Source organism: Antedon bifida, chromosome 4 (genome assembly GCF_963402885.1).
Source record: "Antedon bifida chromosome 4, ecAntBifi1.1, whole genome shotgun sequence".
Lineage (NCBI taxonomy): Eukaryota > Metazoa > Echinodermata > Crinoidea > Comatulida > Antedonidae > Antedon > Antedon bifida.
In genome coordinates, this window is record NC_136229.1 from 19,232,926 (window position 1) to 19,251,989 (window position 19,064).

Below are 19,064 nucleotides of genomic sequence, written 5' to 3' on the forward strand. Positions count from 1 at the left end.
TAAAATACATATATTTTTTAGGGTTGCTTGACAGTCTTGGCATTTCTGCGATACAGGCAAGGTTCAGATTCTGCATTCTCTCCAAGCCATGAAACAGGCCTGCCTCCTTCTAGCACCCCATATTCATCTTACCCGGGAGCCCCAGAACCTCAGGCCCAGGATACCTATCAAGACGCACCATTTAACCCTACCAAAGATGATGTATCACCATCTGCCTACCAGGCACCTTCCTATTGATAAATATAACTTAGGATATATAACCCTAGAATTTACATGTAGTCTGGTTCACATTAAACTAAGTTAGTTTTGCATTTAAGATTCACACCTAACATCTTTAGAGATGCATAGGCGTCACAACAGTACAACAATAAGTTGTTATTAAAACATACACTATATTAAAAATATGTACATTTTAAAGGATATATTATACATATAAATGTTGGGTTACAGTAGGTTTAATTTTTAAAGTGTTAACAAAAAGTGTTGAAAGGATAAAATAATTTGCTTAGAATTTAGCTAATTTATTATAAAAAAAATATACTAGAAAATAAACTAATATGAAAAAAATAAGTAAATTTTACCTCCTTGTTTGGTTGTAAGCTTTAAAATATCTAAAAATAGATATTATGTAATATTTAATTACATCCTAATTAGTAATACAGTATAATTTAATTATAGTTGTGACTAAAATGTCATATGTGTGAATGATGCCTTTGCTTTGCCCTTCACTAAAGCTCTGTCTACACTATCAAATTTTATGTGACAAAAAATGTGATGTTCCCATATATGGACATGATATGTCATATCACTACCATATTTGGGCACATCAAACTTGTTTGATGGTGTAGACAGAGCTTGAGAAATACAGTAAAAAGAAAGTTTGATACAATAATGAGATACAATAGGAAACTCCTTATGGAATGGTATTTAGCAGTAGCATTGGAAAAAGATGAACGAATAACTAGCCTACAGTAAATTAGTGTCTTGATCAAATTCTTTACTTACAATTTGGTATCACTATCTTTCAAATATAACATTTCTTTTCCTATCTATTTAGTTGTTGTTTAAGACTAGTTGTAAATTAAATATCAATACTTAAAGTTGAGCTCGTATTTGAATTATTTTAATATACAATTTAAAAATGCATCCATATGAACTATTGTTGCAGTACCTACAGTATATTTACTGCAGTAAGTCTGTTGCTTTAAAATACAATAGCGTTTTTATCTATGTTCTTTCTTTAGAAACTGTTGCTTTAAAGCTAATTTGACAATACCTGCTTTTTATATGTAGTAGTATCTAGTGGTCATAAGTACCAATCATTTAGTTTGAAACTCCTACTCTATTTCTGTTGTATAATATTAGCTACAGTCAACTCTCTGAAATCTGGAACATCCTTTAGCATTGTCTACACTATCAAACTAGTTTGACAAAAAAAGTGTGATGTGCCCAAATATGGTAGTGATATGCTCAAATATGGCAGTGATATGACATCATCATGTCCATATTTTTTGTCAGATAAAGTTTGATAGTGTAGCCAGAGCTTTAGCTTGCCTACAATGGCTGGTTTCCAAATTTAGGAGATTTTGGGGAGCTGGCTATCTATTATACTTATATAGCATATTTTTTGTAGTGTATTTTGTTTATGAATTAAAATGGCTATTATTTTTTTAAAACAGTCAAATTGGATAAATAGTTTTGGTATTTTTATAGTTTGTAGTTTATGAATGATTTGCATTGATTTTATATATCGCACATCAGTATGTTTTTAATATTAATGATGATATGTCTACTAATTGTTGAATATCTTATTTACAGTACATATATACAGTTTATATTCAAGTTATAATTTTCCATCTTTTATTTCTAATAAGGTGTTTGCTCCAATCTTTATCTGTATCCCATATATATCCTTGTTGCCTTTTTAAACAGTAAGTAAGTGTAGAATATATTTTTCTTCCTTTCTCAATAATTTATTTATACATCAATTATCGACCTAATACAACATTTATAATTGTTAATATCCATGTTTTGTTAGGCCTTCTGGAAGTGTGCTTCAAATGAATATTTAAAATTCAGACAAACCTTTTACTACTACAAGCCTTTTAAAAAGTGCATATTGTAATAGATGTTTTAGGGAGCTAACCTATGAACAAGTCATGTTAATACATTATGCGCACATTGGGACGTGCTTCTTGAACAGTTTTTGTTATTTCTAAGTCATTATACATTTGAAAGCTCCCTGTGTTACATGTAAATGGTTCAGAATCCTGCACCCTTCCTACTAGTGGGGGCTGCCATGGTTCAAATCCAACTAGATAACAACTTAATTAATATAGAGTGGAGGAACGACACTAGTTAAATTGAGCTGTAGAAAAGGATATGTGTTGTTTGTTTTTGTTCAGACAGAAGAAATCTGACCAAATAAAAGTTTGGGAATATTTTAATTATAAAATAATAAGGTGATATAAAAATTAAATTTTTTTTAGAATGATGATATATAGAATACATCTTTCAGAATATTGTATACTATACAAACAATGTTGGCAATTACTATAAAGATTTCTGCAAATATATTTAATGATATATTTATAATTTAGAACTTAATTGACCTTGAATCATAGTTTTATTTACAGTATTCAATTCTATCACTTATTTTCACTTCTTTTCTCTAATGTAACGTTTTACTTGTTAGTGTTTTGAACTTAATAAATTTATTCCACGGAATACTGGGTTCTTTAGTATTTTTTATTTCTTTAAGAAAGAGTCGGCACAGAAAAATTCACAAGCAGTTCAATTAGGCATCACAAATCATAATTTTATTAACATCATATTTAAGAACTTTCCTATAAACAATATTTTTATCTATACAAAAAAAGGAGAGTTTATTTCTTAAGTACGAGACTGAGTGTATGGTTTAACTTTCATGAAATATTAAGTTTTTACAAGATGTTTGGAATATCAAGGTTCTTATGGAAAATAGATTACCATTTATTTTTAATACTGATTTAATGCTTTTTCCTGAGGTTGGATTTGATCCACTACTTAAAGGTTATCTAGAGGTTTTGAATGGGACACCAGTTCATCTCGGCTTACTCCTAGCAAGTGCTATACTGGTACCCATTTACACACCTGAATGGAGAGATGAAAGGATACAGGTATCAAGTTATTGATCAAGTACATTTATACTCCTAGTTGAAGAGACAAAATGTACACACCTGGGTAAAGATATACATACAGGTGGCCGTTTATAAACCTGGGTTGAGAAATCAAACATACAGGTGGCCATTTATAAATCTGGATGAAGAGGCCAAAGGAACAGATGGCAATTTATACATCTGGTTGAGATAAAGATATACCAGTACTGGTTTTTTTAGAATTAAAAGAGATCAAAGGTAGAACTAAACTTCTACATGGCTACTTATACATAGAATAAAGTAAATAATGTTAACGTAATAACTCATTATCTGTGACTTAAATATAATTTATTTTAGTACCTTTTTATCTTCAAGATATAAAAAAATATCACAGAAACACAAAATCCTGACAACAAAAAAAAGGATTGATTGGATGCACTTTCATCAACACCTAAGCGGAATCATAGTAAATAGAAGAAAACTTTCTATTGACTGGCTAAATATTTAATATTTACATATTTTTTATGTTCATCTATATACACCAAAACCACAAAATCATAAGAAAAAACAATGTTTCTAAATTTAGTTTCTAAAATAATATCCTATCTTTTACTTGTTAACATTTGTTAAATACTATAAATAAAAAAAATCAACTTTTTTCTTTAAACAGTTATTTTAGCTACATTATATACTTTAATGTATTGTAGTTTTGAAAAATTGGGACAATAACCACATATTCCTGACATATTTGGTTATATTAATACTTCCAAATGTAATTCAAGGTTTTATTTTATTCTAGGTGGTTTGGAAATTCAAGTCAGTGATGTTAACAAATTCAATTGTCATTTATATTCATAACAGAATATTCTTTTAAAATTGCACATAAAAAAAACTTATATAATATAAAAATGCAGCAATCTACAATACTATCTCCATAGTAATATTTCACACAATAAAACAGAAGATCTTCAAAAAAATTTGATGATAATTGTGAAAATGTGTACAGTCTCCACAAATCAAACCGCTATCACATGTCTACTATAAAGTTATTGTTATATATATACAGTATACAACCTCTCAGTATACTTGAAAAATGCAAACAGGGCGTTTTCAAACATATTAGCAGGAAATAAGTGGTGCAATCTCTTTTCAAGTCACTGGGTTGTCAAAGACCTCCGTGAAAAAGTGGTCAAGTTAAAACCATACCAACCGTACTAATGGCTACGGCCCTTATTAATATAAGTACTTTAAATTTTACTTATTTACTAGTATTGGATCAACTAAAAAGAAAATACTCTCTAGTAATAGTATGGCTGGATTGCAGCTACCTACTGTCTGTGTATGTGTCGTCTGCACATAGTTGATAAGACCAACATACACCTGTCAATTGCTATATACACCTCACGTCTAGAACATGAACACTAACATCTTCCTTACATTGCTGGACATCTTTTTGTGATCCTAGCTTACAAAGTTATTTTAGATTTCAGAGATGCAGGGAGAGGAGATAAAAGGATGTGTTTTGGGATGGCGAATGGCTAAATAGGAGAAATTAAATCTTAAAGTAATGAAGCTGCCTCCAAATTTTCTTTGATTACTGTATCCATGACGACCTGAAAAACGACCTGTATGTTTGATGTGTCAGTTGCTGTGGTGAAGTGAGGATAAACAACCTTTGATGGTTTGTGATTGCGAATGAGAAATTCTTGTTGGATAAACCTTGCAGCTTCTTCAACACGACAATCTGGACCTAAAAAAAAAATAAATAAATAAGTTTAATGATTTCACACTTTCTGGCACAGTGCATGGTTTATTTGAGTATCTTGTTTACTGTTGTACTTAAAGCAAATTCATATTGTCTTCTCTCACCTTTGTATTCTGGAAAGTAGTACCTAAGATGTCGCCCAGAATACATTATCTTTTGTTGGAAGAGATCCACTTTGTTTAAGAATAACATTAAAGATGTGTCGACAAAGAACACATTGTTACAGATAGACTCAAATAGTCTGAGACTTTCTTGTAGACGGTTCTAAAACACAAGAAGAAAAACAGTGAGTTAAAATAAATAAAACTGCAGCAATGTAATTTGCAAGCATTATTGATTTCAGTGTATGTGCACTCTTTAGGATACTGCAGTAATTGCTGTTATTACTGGATGGTACTGTATGTAAAATTCATCAAAAAGTGAGAGGATGAACCACATAGTATTTGAAAGATGGTCTTCCATATTTATCAGAATGTGCCCGACTGCAGCTTCTACAGTAAAAGAGGTCAAACATAAGTTGCAAAATATTAACAACTTACCACTGAGGGATCTTCAATAAGCGTCATATCATATGCACTGAGAGCTGCAACAAACAGCAACGCTCTGACATCATCAAAACATTGGATCCACTTCCGCCTTTCTGACCTTTGACCTCCAACATCATACATCCTATACAAAATAAACCATGCCCAAGACTATTATATGCTTGTTTTTTTCAAAAATATTAGTTAGTAAATATTTACAGTAAGTGAGCCCTCTATTACGATTTTGTAAAAAAAACTTTTAAGCCTAATGGAATTCAAATAATTTCAGCCTACAGGAAAGCGTTTTAGTATGACTAGGAAACTAACTTATTTGACATCTTAAACTGACCTGAATATCATTCCGTTAATTTTAAAATGCGTTTCTAAAATGCCGGTTGTCCTGATTCTCACCCTCAAAATATCTTCTGTTGACGGCCTGTATTTTTCGGACATGATTCTCTGCATATTCTCAAAATAACTGGAGGAAAAAATATTTCATTTTGGTTACTAATTCTGCTAAATTAAACCCTTAGTTAGAGATTTATAGCTTTCATTCCATTTTAAAAGGCTCTCCAACATTTCTCTTTCATAATTATTAACAAGAGGTTTTCTTTTGTCAACAATAAAACAAGAAATTACAGCACTACTATATTCAAATTTCTATACCATGTAGGGCTGTTACTTTATTAACAGCTGACCCTTTGTCTGGTTTTGTTTTGAAATTCAATTTCTTTCCCGTTATGAACTTAGATTAACCCCAGAGTCAAACTCCTTTAATTAGGAGATTAAGTTTAATGAACTGTACAGAGGTAAGTGTGCAATTAGGAAAAACGAAAACAAAATATGACTTTTAAATTTCAGATCTAGCATGTTGTTGGCAAGGCTACTCAATTTGAGAGATTCTATGGACAAAATTAAATGTGACTTTGGGTAAAATCAGAAATGCAAAAATTTAGGAAGACGTCCTGTACATTTATGGGCACTGTCAAAATGTGTTTAGTACAGTATATCAATCAATAAAGATTAATTGCAAGCATTATACATATCTTATAAACATTTAATCAACTTATACAACTGGTCGTAAGCTTAGAAATCAATAGGCATTTAAGTTGAATGAAGACATTTCTAATGGTGTTTACATTTCAAGTAGATGGTATTGATAATAAAATGGTACTGAAGTGGGTCTGGCTTTCACAAGTATAACAAGAACAGTTTCAACAATCAGGAAAATCTAATCTACTTATATAATCAAACAAAATGTCACAATTGTCTGTTTTGTCCAAGCGATTTAAAACAGGCTGATCACTTGAAAGGTTGTATTGACCATTCAACTGACCATTTAAAAGGTTTGACTGACAATTGTAAGATTCCAAGAGGTTGTTGCTCTCGCCCTTCTCAATCAATTATTTACAAGAATTTCCATTTCATCAGTCTAAATCAATTAGTTCTATTTGGCCTACTGAAAACAGTTTTTATTCTATTTCATCAGGACAAGAAAAACATAGAAATGATGTTCTGAAATATTTTTGAATTAACGGAATGTTTATAACTATATCAAAAAAGTTCTTCTGGTCTGTTGAGAACACTAATGATTTAGTTTTTCCTAATTTCTTCAGTCTCATCTAAGAGTTCTATTGGTTTCTGTGTCTCATGTAAATAGGCCTATTGATCTTATGAAAACATGCCAAATTTTAAGGAAACACTACTTCAGTGCCAAGCAACTTTGTACTGGTTTCCATTTTACTAGAAACAATCATAGAGAAGAACACTTTCTGATAAGTTAACATTCTTCTCAGTTTTTCACAATGAAAAGAATAATAAGAAATTGGTAACTTGACAAACATTAAGAATTCTCAGAAACTCTTTTCTAAATGTTATCTACTGAAAAGAAATTCTTAGAAAAAACAGATCAATGCTCTAATGAAAACATGCTAAATAATAAATTAACTTTAAATGTGGTTAACAATTTGGGAGGTGAACAGTGATGTAATCTTAGAGTCTACATAATCCTAGTTTTCTTTGTTGTCAATATTCAGTATACAGCAATCACAAGTTGATTGACATTTAAGCTTAAGAAAAGAGCTGTGCAGTACTGGGTTTGTTTTTAGACTTTCTTTGAAATTGTAAATAAACTTTAGGAAGAGAAATGATTCCATTAATAGGGTAATTCTGTTAAACCAGGGTACAATAAACATTGTTTCTTTATACAACATATCATCTTGTATGTTACTGTAAATCTGACAATTGTAAATCACCATTAAGTGTTTTAACTGCATCTATTTTAATTAATCTTAATTTCTTCTGCCAAGCACAATACAGTACACAAAAGACTTGTCTATGGGTCTTACGTGACAAGAATTTTTTTATTGCAAGATCCTCTATTAATGGTTATGTTGACATTTTTCATTTGTTTATTTAACATTATTTTCTATACTATTGTTTAACTGTATGTTTACCAGTGAAATGTAATCAATTTTGCTTCTTGGTATGAGATACTGTATACTGTACTGTACTATAGTGTCCTTTTTAAATATAGATATCTACTTAAGTGTATATGCAACATGAGCATAGCAAGGATCAAATCATATGCAGTAAAGACATTATTGACCTACAATATGATATTGATATACTCCAATTAATTTGAAACTTGATACGAAAATTGTATTATAACTCGAAGTACCGCACAATGAAATGCAACGGAACCAGTAGAAGAATTAGTTAGACGATGCTTTTTCAAACATTTCCCTCGGGGGTACGGTACACAAACTAGACCATAATGTCGTATAATCCGAAGAGAATACAATACAGTTAATTTGTTAACACAAACTTCTTTTCATAAGAATATTTAATAACCCTTTGAAAAAGAAGCCATATGCTTCACTGGTCAATGTATACACCAGGGTGTGTTAGTCTATATTAAATACAATGCATGGCCAACATTAGATCAAAGGGAAAACAAGTATGAACCGTGCCTCCAGTCATGTTTATCAAAAGTGAATGACATAGGGGCTTAGCATATTAATCCAATACCTATTCACTTCACAGTTAAATTTGTTATTTGATTATGGCTGTACTGTTATAGTTAACGCCTAGCGGGATATTTTTTTCCGTATTAGCCTTGGTACATGTTTTAATCTCTATTAATATTCCTGGGAAAAATTATAAGGAGGAAACTTATGAAATATGGTGTCTTAATCTTCTGTCAATAGATTAAATCTGGGCATATTGCTCTACAAACACAGCTGTATATATTTGAAATTTTGATTGAAGAAATAAATACAGTAGAACCCTATTAAGGGGACACCTTTGGGACCTAGAACTGTCCCCCTTAATAGGGGTGTCACTTGAAATGTGTTGGCTGTAGTGTTAAATAATACTTACTATACAGCTGAATCATTTAGTTCATATTCGTAACCTCGCGATGCAGCTAGCTGTACGCCTTTATCATTCCATAAGGCTATTAAACCATTTGCTATCTCTGGCTTCATAACTACATTTTCATCAAAACATCTTGGACATTGTAGAATAGCTTGAGCATGCCCCTGGAAGTGGAAAACAAAAATGATAGATTACATAATTAACTATAAAAGTTTCTTTCAGATAAATTATTTTGGTGGCCTAATCGGTTAATTCTTCTATGCCTGTAAATTATATGAATCACGGTCGTAGCCACCAGTACGGTTGGTAAGGTTTCAACCTGACCACTTTTTCACAGAGGCCTTTGACAACACAGTGGTTTGAACAGAGATTGTTCCCTCTTCTTTGAGGCAACTGCACCACTTTATTTCTTGTGTCTACATCAATGTTACATGATACAGTACAAAACTAATTAATTGCCATAACTTTAGTTTTCAAAACATCACTTTAATACAAATACAAATCACAGTTTTGACATTTTCCCGCTCTGCATCAAATTTTATTCTTTCTCCAAAGAAGGTTGACTAAAACATCGAGATATGAAATGTTTAACTATATATTCTACTATCTGGATCTACTTGGTTACTTAATATTAATGTTTTTGACATTTGTATGAAAGATAAGTCAAACTCATCAAGTTCTTAAATTATTCAAATAGATCAAATGTTGAATTTGTAATGTCTTCTGTGTTTTATTTGTTTGAATAACCTATTTATTTTTTGTATCGATTACTTTAAAGAAAGAAGAACATTCCATTTTCTTGCCAATCATGTGTTCATTTATTTTTTTAATTCTTTATCAGTTGTCAGTTTGATTTATCATCATCGTTTTTCCAAAATTAAGATATTTTTTTTTCCTGGATTAGTGTACATTTCACAAAGTCTTTGCAAGATTATAACATCTATTTGCAGGATTTACTTTTAATTTTGAATACATTTAGAGTTCAAGAGTACACGAACCATTGGTTGGGTGAATAATTAGTGAGGAAGAATCTAGAATAATTAAGTATAGAGTGATTGGTTTAGTTTTTTGTTGATTAGTCACTAATTGTGGCTATTTGCAGTTACTGTCAATTTTAATAATAAAAGTTACTGTGGGAAAGCTAAGTAAAAATTCTGCTGTAAGAAAAAAATTCCTAATGGTATCTACTGATTAGCGGATAATCATTGCTATGAGGTATTCCTTTATTGTACTTTGGCTGTCAATTTTGATAGACATTTGAGATAAACTTTGTACTGTTCAGATACTGTAGCTTATATTTTCTAGTAGAATGAGGGCGCTGAATTATAAGTTTGTTGAAAAGATACACATAAATGTACATGTATTTATGGAAGTTGCAATTGCAATATAAGATAAACATATTTAAAAAACATTTATGATACTTATTATAGACAAGAACAATAGGCTTACATTGCAATGTATTTAACAAGTTATCTTGACTTTTGAATTAATAAGGCCATATTCATGGCTGCAGTCACGTGCTCAAGTTAGTGTTTACTGACCGACCGACCAACCAACCAACCAACATAGTGAGCTGTAGAGTCGCGTTGCACGCGACTAAAAATATGTATTGCATTTGGAACAAATTATAATCTAACTAATAAATTATTTAATCTAATATACTCTCTCATGTCACGAAAAGAAATGATGCTAGTGGTTTGTTGGTAGGCACAGTTCATGGACTATACCATTTGTGGAGAGGGGTGTTCAATGAAAATTTCTACTTTTCGAGGGATATCTTGCTCTTCAAGGAGAAAGGGCTATTGTCGGTTTATCCAGGTAAGCTAGGAATGAAATAGATTGACTAAATATGGAGATAAGAATTGATTTTATCAATAGTAACTGTTAAAAACGGTTTCAAGAAAGCTTATATTATAATTAATGCAGAAATACAAAGGATAATTTTAAGGAAACTCTTACAGTATTATGAAATACATTTTCATTACCATCTTGTTTATCGTTATAAATCAATTTTCATTTCAGAGTGAAGGATACGACTGTACATAACTTGAAGGTATAATTAAACATTTTGAATTAATTTGTAAATGTAGATGTAATTAAAACCTACATCATTAATAATATTAATGTCAATGTTATCCTTGATAAGAGTAATTAAACTACTCCTACGTTAATAAGTGCCATGATATGATGTCATATATGGTTAATAATCAGATAAGATGAATTAATTACCATAATAGAACCATAGACAGGTCAGTATTAAGTTCAATTCCAGGTCAAATTAGTTGAAGCTATTTTTGGACATTAATTTTTATTAAGCCAAGGTATGGTACTGTTATAATTATTTTAGTTGACAAATTATTCCTGGTTTGTTCAACCATAACATAATTGACAGTTCATTCACTTCCTCTAGATCCCTTGTGGTCAGTCTTGTAATCAATGGGCATATCAGTACTGATGTCTGTCATGGGAAGCTGCATCTGATGAACAGATTTCAATGAAATATGGTGGTATGATAATATGATTGATAACAAAAACAAGAAAAAGTACAAGAGGAAAATGTTAAAAATTGAAGAAAACGAGGTGTACAGTACATGGTTACAATATTGGTGTTGATAATGACGTTGTGGAAAATGTGAAAAAGATGGCAGTCAGTAACGATGGTAATGACCATGGTAATAAAGATGATGGTGAACATGATGATAGTGATGATTGAAACCATGGTATATAATAACAACTTTCCCTTATCATAGGGAAAGTTTCATTCTTTTTGAATTCCCCTACATTGCTTCTCTTTTGCACTCAATCTAACCCTTTTTCTGTGATTGCTTATATGGCAGGAATTATGCTAATATAACCCGACCGATGCTGATGATGGTGATATAATTTACCCTTACTGTATACCCTTACCTTATTTCTAGGATTGGCAAGATTGATCCTTAGTAGAAACATACCATTGAGTACATACTTCATAGAGCCTAGTAGATTGTCTAATACAGCAGGCTAAAACAAAATATTATACAATCAAATTTAATTCTTTTACAAAAATATACAATCTAGAAAATTGTTTATACTGTAAAATGTACATTTACTGTTTGTTTCTACAATATAACACAAGGAATTATGTGAAATTCTGGCGCTGATGTAATATACAGTAGTGCCATTCTCAACCTGGCAGTAACTAGTATAACAAGATTTAATATTTGCAAGTAAAAAAAGTTGAATAAGAGGAATGGCAATATTTATCTTTAAAACATAATAAAAAATGAAATACTAATATAATCAAATAAATTTCAATAAATTAAAATTGAATAAATACAGATAAGAACAATAACTGGGCCGTTGTGTAGAAACCAAACAACAACTATTGTTATAACTGTAAATACTCTAACGATAGTTGCAGACAATTTGACGAATGGATAAATTATAAACAGTTACGGTATAACAATAGTGTGAATGTACGCTCGTGCAAAGTTTATGAACTTCAATTTGTTATGAAGTTAATTCAAACTGGACAGTTGTACAAAAACGTATAAATGAATAAAAACTTTAATTCTTATTCTAAAGTTTACTAACTTTGTCTATTGTTAAAGTTAGGAGAAAACAAACAACTTTTTTTGTGTTAGTAACAGAAAAATAAATCTGTTATAATAATTAAATTCTTTGATAGCATGTTTAAGGTAAATGTTAATAGGGATGCTAACAATTATAATAATAACAATAACAGGTGTATAACAATAGGGTGCACGCCTGACTCATAAACATAAATTAAATTTATGAACTGTATCTATTGTGTAGTGAGAGTACAACACATAAAGTAGACGCTTGTGTAACAAAACATTAACTGTTGATCATTATGCCAGCAGTGCAGGTAAAAGAAGTTTATAGTGGATGGCAACAATAAAATATACAAAGAGAAGTTCAAGTAGGTAGATAGATATCGTAATAAGCTTTAACAACTTTTATTAATCAGTGGTAAAAACATGTTGATATTAAAAATGAGAAGGTACAGTACAGTTCAAAATAATAACAAAATTATTTAGGAAAATTTCTCTTAAGTGGACACTTTTTAGGTGTTCCCTTAATAGGGTTCTACTGTACTAATGAATGAAACTAAACTAGCCCATTTAAAATACTGAGATGGCTTCATGTCTGAAAGTTATTTATGTTTATTACTGTATATACCGGTACTAGGTTTCCATGATGTGATAATAATTGTATGGAAACTTTGATAAAGTTATCTACAATTACCAAGAGGAAACACATCCTCTATTCAGACAACATTTGTAATGAACAAAACCAAATGGGTTAAAATTCCTCTTTTTTCACGAGTAGTCATTGAGTGATAGCAACCTATTGACGAAACACTTCCTATACTACTACATATCAATATCATATATTTATGAATGGAAATGTTAAGCCTATAGTTACTACAATTATAATCCTATGTCTTTGTACACACTTGTGTAGGGTTTTATTTTGTGTATTTTCACACAGTATGAACAATGTATATCAGGTCTTCCATTATTAGCAGGAATAACTGTATATGAAACACAAAAGAAAAAGTTTAGTATTCCTGTTGTTATGGCTCACTTTTACTTTATACTTTCGTGGGAAAGTTGGAGGGACAATAATTTGAAAGAAAATTCCATCAATGGATCACACTTGAGCAAAGTAGTTTGGGTACTTTGTAAAATACAGTAGTAGAACAAATTTAATATCTGTAATTTTAAATTGATTCATTTACAGCACTTTAAAATCATATTATTTCCACAAAAAAAACCCATTTTGTACAATATTGTAGTAATACTGGTGTGATTGTATACATAAACAATAAAAAGTGTATAAAATAATAAAACATCTTTTGTGGGGGGAGGAGTCATATAGGTCAAGATCTGACCCACCCCAATATGTGAATATAAAAATTGTATTCATAAATTATAAATTATCTGAGATTTACTAATAAATTAGTGGATGAGTAAAACGTACTGTACAACTGAGTTTGCATCAGTATGGCATTGAAAATTATATAGAACTGTTCAAGTATTTTAAATGAAAAACAGTTTAATCAATAATTAAGTAACAAAAGGTTCATTTATGTTAGTTAGGAGATTGCATTCCTGGGATGTTATTTGCTGAGCATACAGTACAAGTCCGTGGGAGCAAATAACCAGGTGTTTGTTTTGTTTACACCTGTGAATAGGTAAACAAATTAACAAAGACAATATTTGCATAGCGATATTACTGCTTCTGAGTGATGGATAAAACGTGAAGTTGTAGCTACAATCATCATTGGAACTGACTTATCAAAGCCAAAAATGTTAACAATTATACGGATCTTAGTGCCACCAATTTTACGACCATATTGGTGGTCTTTAGCACTTTGGTATGGCAACAGTATAGTTCAGATATTCAGGCCTTGTCTGTTAAAAATTATAGGTGTGCTACAAATTTCACTCCTCAATACATTCAGGGGTGCTGTTTGTATGTTAGTGTGTAGAAATTTAAGCGTGTTGTAAATCGCACTCCTCAAGTGAAGTTTAGGAGTGTGTTAGGTGAGTAATTGTACTCGCTCGCCTTTAAAGACAAGCCCTGGATATTATGTCAATAATCTAAAAGAGTTATTTCAAATAGAGAGTTTAATAAACCATCTGTTAATGTTATTAGCAGAGATGTACAATAGAATAAAACAAAAATGAAGTAAAGTTTGTGACAAAGCACATGAAATTTCAATCCTACAGATCAAAGTCCTTTTAGTTCATAAGGATTCTAACAAACTTAACAATAATTCACAACCATGCTGAGTGATCTAATTTGAACTCTGTGCCTCATGCCATGCAAAACATGCTAGATTTAGGGACTACATGCTTGGGAGTAAATTGTACAATAACTGGATATCTTGTACAAAGTCTACACTTAAAGACTGCCTTTGTCACTCCTCAGCTGTTCTTAATTTTAAAAAACAAAAAAGAATTTCCTGTGTCCTAGTTTGTAGAAATAAACTATTTACAAACATATTTAATATTTTCATATGTTCTTTACAAATCGTTTATGGTAAGACTATATAATTTATAAAGATAACATCAATGCAAACATTTACAAAATATACAGTACATACAGAAAAATATACGATATGTGAATAAAAACTTTTTCAAAAAAACAATACAGACAACTTGAATATTGACATATTATAGTTCTATTTTAAAGATACTCTATGTATTATAGCACAAGTTTATTTACAGTAGCTTCTACTATGTTTAAAGATATTGTACGATGGAGTGTTGAGTGTTATGGGAGTAGAGTGTTAATGTTTAATTTAGATGATAATGATATTTAAATTAATACTGTACCTTAAAACTCATTAGTTCATAAGCAGTGAAGCCATCATGATGAATAATTTTCATTTGCTTCACAAGTGTACTTTTGCCACTTTCACCGGCACCTGATAATAAAAGTCAAGAGAGATCGCACATCAATTTAAATTTAAGTAATACAAAAATCAAACAAAATTTATCTATTTGTTTTCTACCCACACACCCACCTACCATTAAGTGGGTTAAGGGTTAAAAGTATGTGGGCTTATACTGTACAGTACTACTCCAAAATAGTTTAAAACACTATTATTACAATTATTTTTGTTACCCACCCACTTTTAGCGAAGGCTAAACATAGAAGTCGGTTTAATCAGTACTAACTACTATAATAGTTTAGGCTTAAAAGTTAAATATTAATATTGTTATTATAAACCTATACTTCGCAGTGTATCAATTTCATAGTAACAGTATTTCAATTACAATACTGTATGTCCTATTTCTATGATTTACCCAAGTATGCAATAATACGCAGTTGGTGTAACGGCTATGAGCGCTCAACGGCTAAACCCAGGGGCCCAGAACTTATGGGGGCCTCTGAGCAGTGCCCAGAGGAAAAAATGTTGGAAAAAAGGCCGAAGAAGAACGCCCGAGGCCACCAGCGTTGGAGGGCCACTTAAGGTTCCTAAACCAGGGGCCTCAGGCCGAATATATGTACCGGAGTTAAATGTATTCACACAGTACATTCACATGATCAGAAGTACAGTTAAGAGGTGATAAAACTTGTTTGACACTAACAGACAAACAGACATACCGATAACTTCTCTACAAACAAACCTATTCACATTCTTCCACGGCGTGTACACACTCAAGTCTAGATAGATCTGACATTAATTTGCATTCAGATCATTCACACAAACCTATCAATATTCGTTTGCGTCAAAGTAAATAAACACTAAGACCTTTGGATTATTACATGGCTTTGCACAATCTCTCTCAATCTCAAACATAAATGCATGTGACAGATCCGCAAACAAATTATGAATATTGAAAGTTAAAAACAAGTACATGACATCGAATGATTTACAAAAAAAAAAAAATTGCAACATTTTTTTATGAATGATTTCATAATTTTTATGCATAAAAATATTCTAAATTGTAATGAAATATCATGTAGATTAGAATCATTACTAAATTAAAAATTCAAACTCCTGTTTATTGCAATAGGAATCAAAATCTAATAGTATTAGATAAAGTAGTGCATTTTGAGCACTAGAATTGTTTACACCAGGGTTCCCTGATTTTCACTATGTTATCAGAGTTAAATTAGTCTATCAGGGTTACACTTGCGGTTTAGCTTGTTTTGCGTTCAAACGCAAAAATTACATCATCTGTTGTAATCCAGTTGGAAAGTTAACTATTTCTATCAGAGCATAGAGGTAAAAAATATATTATGTTTTTATACCTCCATGATCAAATTTAAAGTCCCATGGGATATATGTATCTGTTTTCTGAATTCTATACAGTACATCAGAGTTGTACAGTATAAGTTAGTGCATGTGAACATAGTTATTTTTGTGCAAAGAGAAAACACTACTGTACCCCTTCAATGTGTTTTGTTTCAAATTAACTGATAATGCTGATCAGCACAATGATCTTATCTGCGACCTTCATCTTCAAAAGGCTAGAGTACTTTACTAATTAGTACTTTGGTGTCATCTTATCTTCTCACAGAAAACCTATATCCTTCTTGTTGCCAGGTTATTTACATTAGGCTAATTTTATATTCACTTACAAACTGTACTGTAGTAATGATAATGAATACATTTTGAGGATTTTCTGATATAATAATTTCACTTTGTGACATTACTTAATACTTAATTACAGTACTTCAAGTACTTGGTATCATATGACATTCATACAATAAAATAGTTTAAAAGTCATTGATATTTATACGAAAGTTGCTCTGGTCAATGTCAGAAAATATTAAAACATTAACATCAGTGATTGGTATACTACGAAGTTACCTTAACCAGAAATTGATACAATCAACATTGTTATACATTCACAATGGACACCGCTAAACAAAGTCATTCACCCAGAAGGAAAACCTTTTGTTTGGAGATTTAGGAAATGGGCTTTTACCGAGGTATATCGAACGAATAGTACACACCAAAATAACATTATTGATTAGGGGAATACTATTTGTGCCGACTATTGAAACAGGTGTATAATATGCAGTGGCACAGAAGCTTGGTTTTTAATATTCTTACCTGGTATTTCAGGGGTAATGGGCTCAATACTCATACTTGTCAAATGAAACATGTGGAAGAGTGAAATTACAATTTACAATGTAATTCACTCTTCCCTGGTAAAAAAAAAATGCTAGTTCTAATGTACTTGTTAGTAGGTGGTATAATAGCTTGGTGCTTAACATGTTTGCCTAACATTTTTTGGAAACTGTGTTCAATTCTGTTATAAACCAAATAAAATGTTCTTAACAAGAGCAATGCTCGGTACTTACCAAGCAACAAAATTTTAACAATTTGTTCTTCGGCCTTAGCCAGATCGACAAGCTGTTTATCGATTGCCGAACTCCTCATCTTAGCTTTCCGCTGTTCTTGGTCTAAACTCAGACATACACCCATGTTAAAAAAGTTTAGTCAAACAAATGGTCAATTTAAAATGAGCACTCTCAAATCATTGAATCGGTAATATATTTGTGTCAAAATAATTGTTTCTTTTTGCATATTTTTTATAATTTTCATTTAATAGTCAGAGTTAACCATTCTCAGTCATTTTAAGTATATACTCCATCATTCAGTAGGAACCTAATTTGAGTAATCAGCTGAAGTTGGATGCTTGCTGGGTTGAAATTTATAAGAGCAATGACCTACAAATGAAGAGAAATAAATTGCATGTTAATCTGGGCATTCAATCAAAATTAAACACTTTTTGCTGGAAAAGTGATCAAATGTATTTTCAATCTTAATGAGGGGAGACCTCCCAAGTATGATGCAAGGTACAGTTAACATTTTATCTGCTAGAATTTAGCAGCAAAAGCCTGTTTAAACTACACACGATGAACTATGATGACGGATAAATACACATTTTTTTCTGCAAAAATGAAATTAGGAAAGCTTTCATCATATATTTTCACAAATCCGACCAAATGATGTCATGATCAATAAGATTAAGAACAAAATCGTTTCGATACAACGATTTTGTTCTTAATCTTATTGATCTTGGTGATCATGACATTTAATTTTTTAAAACTGGTTTTCCAGATATGATAAATTTGTCTACTACTGTATGTATGTATGTCACTAATTATTAATTATTATATTACATTTAGCTTATGCAAAAGTGTTGAAAAGTTCAATCTTTGTAAGAACTCTATGTTAAGTATGGAGTCACTGTCAAAAAAAAATTTTTGTTACAAAATATTTTAATAAAATAATATAATAATATAAATATTAATAAATGCAATTTAAATAATTTTTAAACAAATATTGCATTGTCATTAACAAATACAGTTCAATATTAATTAATTATAAAATAACTAATAGTAGCCTTCAATTCCTTAAAATCAATATTCTGTGTCCCAGCAAGCTAAAATCAGTATCGTATGGAGTTGTAGTACCAGCAAATCAGTCATAAATCATCCATCACACTGACACACGCGCTACCACATGCTGGTTTTCAGTCTCCCTGGCATTGTTCGAAATATAATTGTACAAATATAAAATAAATATTATAGTTGTAGATAGTTAACTTACATTTAAATAACTAACAATTATAGAAATTATACCTTAATGCAAGTGAAGAAAAGCTCCCTTTCAACCAAAAACCAGACAAATACTTTCTGGTTCTGTTTATCGTTTGTTTACAAACCTAATCCTGAAATTCACTAAAGCGTGACCGCCGTAAAATTATAGAGGGCGCGATATAC

At 30.9% G+C, this 19,064-nt stretch overlaps 3 protein-coding genes across 4 annotated transcripts in view; 2 read left to right on the forward strand and 1 right to left on the reverse strand.

Moving 5' to 3' along the window:
- The window catches only part of LOC144839534 (hydroxyacylglutathione hydrolase, mitochondrial-like), a 92,165-nt gene that overhangs the window by 31,844 nt on the left and 41,257 nt on the right, over window positions 1–19,064 (forward strand). The window lies entirely within an intron of this gene.
- Window positions 1–19,064, forward strand: part of LOC144839538 (synaptogyrin-2-like) — a 96,804-nt gene that overhangs the window by 1,262 nt on the left and 76,478 nt on the right. The window contains exon 4 of one of the 2 annotated variants that reach the window (XR_013611762.1): window positions 22–771. Coding sequence is in view for 1 of the 2 variants with exons in the window: in XM_078694949.1 (XP_078551075.1) it covers window positions 22–237 (216 nt within the window). In the remaining variant the exon portion in view is untranslated. Of the gene's footprint in view, window positions 1–21; window positions 2,735–19,064 lie in introns of those variants that run through there. The other variant, XM_078694949.1, reaches the window with a different exon arrangement.
- On the reverse strand, window positions 2,731–19,005 carry LOC144839532 (guanine nucleotide-binding protein G(o) subunit alpha-like). The gene is made up of 9 exons (XM_078694939.1): window positions 18,924–19,005; window positions 17,637–18,005; window positions 15,152–15,243; window positions 11,712–11,804; window positions 8,808–8,968; window positions 5,776–5,904; window positions 5,442–5,571; window positions 5,007–5,166; window positions 2,731–4,887 (listed from the first exon to the last, which is right to left on the reverse strand). The coding sequence occupies exons 2-9, from the start codon at window positions 17,758–17,760 to the stop codon at window positions 4,697–4,699; spliced, it is 1,080 nt and encodes a 359-aa protein (XP_078551065.1). The 5' UTR covers window positions 17,761–18,005; window positions 18,924–19,005; the 3' UTR covers window positions 2,731–4,696.

Coding starts and splice junctions, on each gene's coding strand:
- LOC144839532 (XM_078694939.1), bottom strand. CDS start 17,760: ATGGGTGTATGTCTGAGTTTAGACCAAGAACAGCGGAAAGCTAAGATG. Junction 8,969..11,711: donor TTGCCAATCCTAGAAATAAG/GTAAGGGTATAC, acceptor TTCCACTTCCAG/GGGCATGCTCAAGCTATTCT. Junction 4,888..5,006: donor CTACTTTCCAGAATACAAAG/GTGAGAGAAGAC, acceptor TTTTTTTTTTAG/GTCCAGATTGTCGTGTTGAA.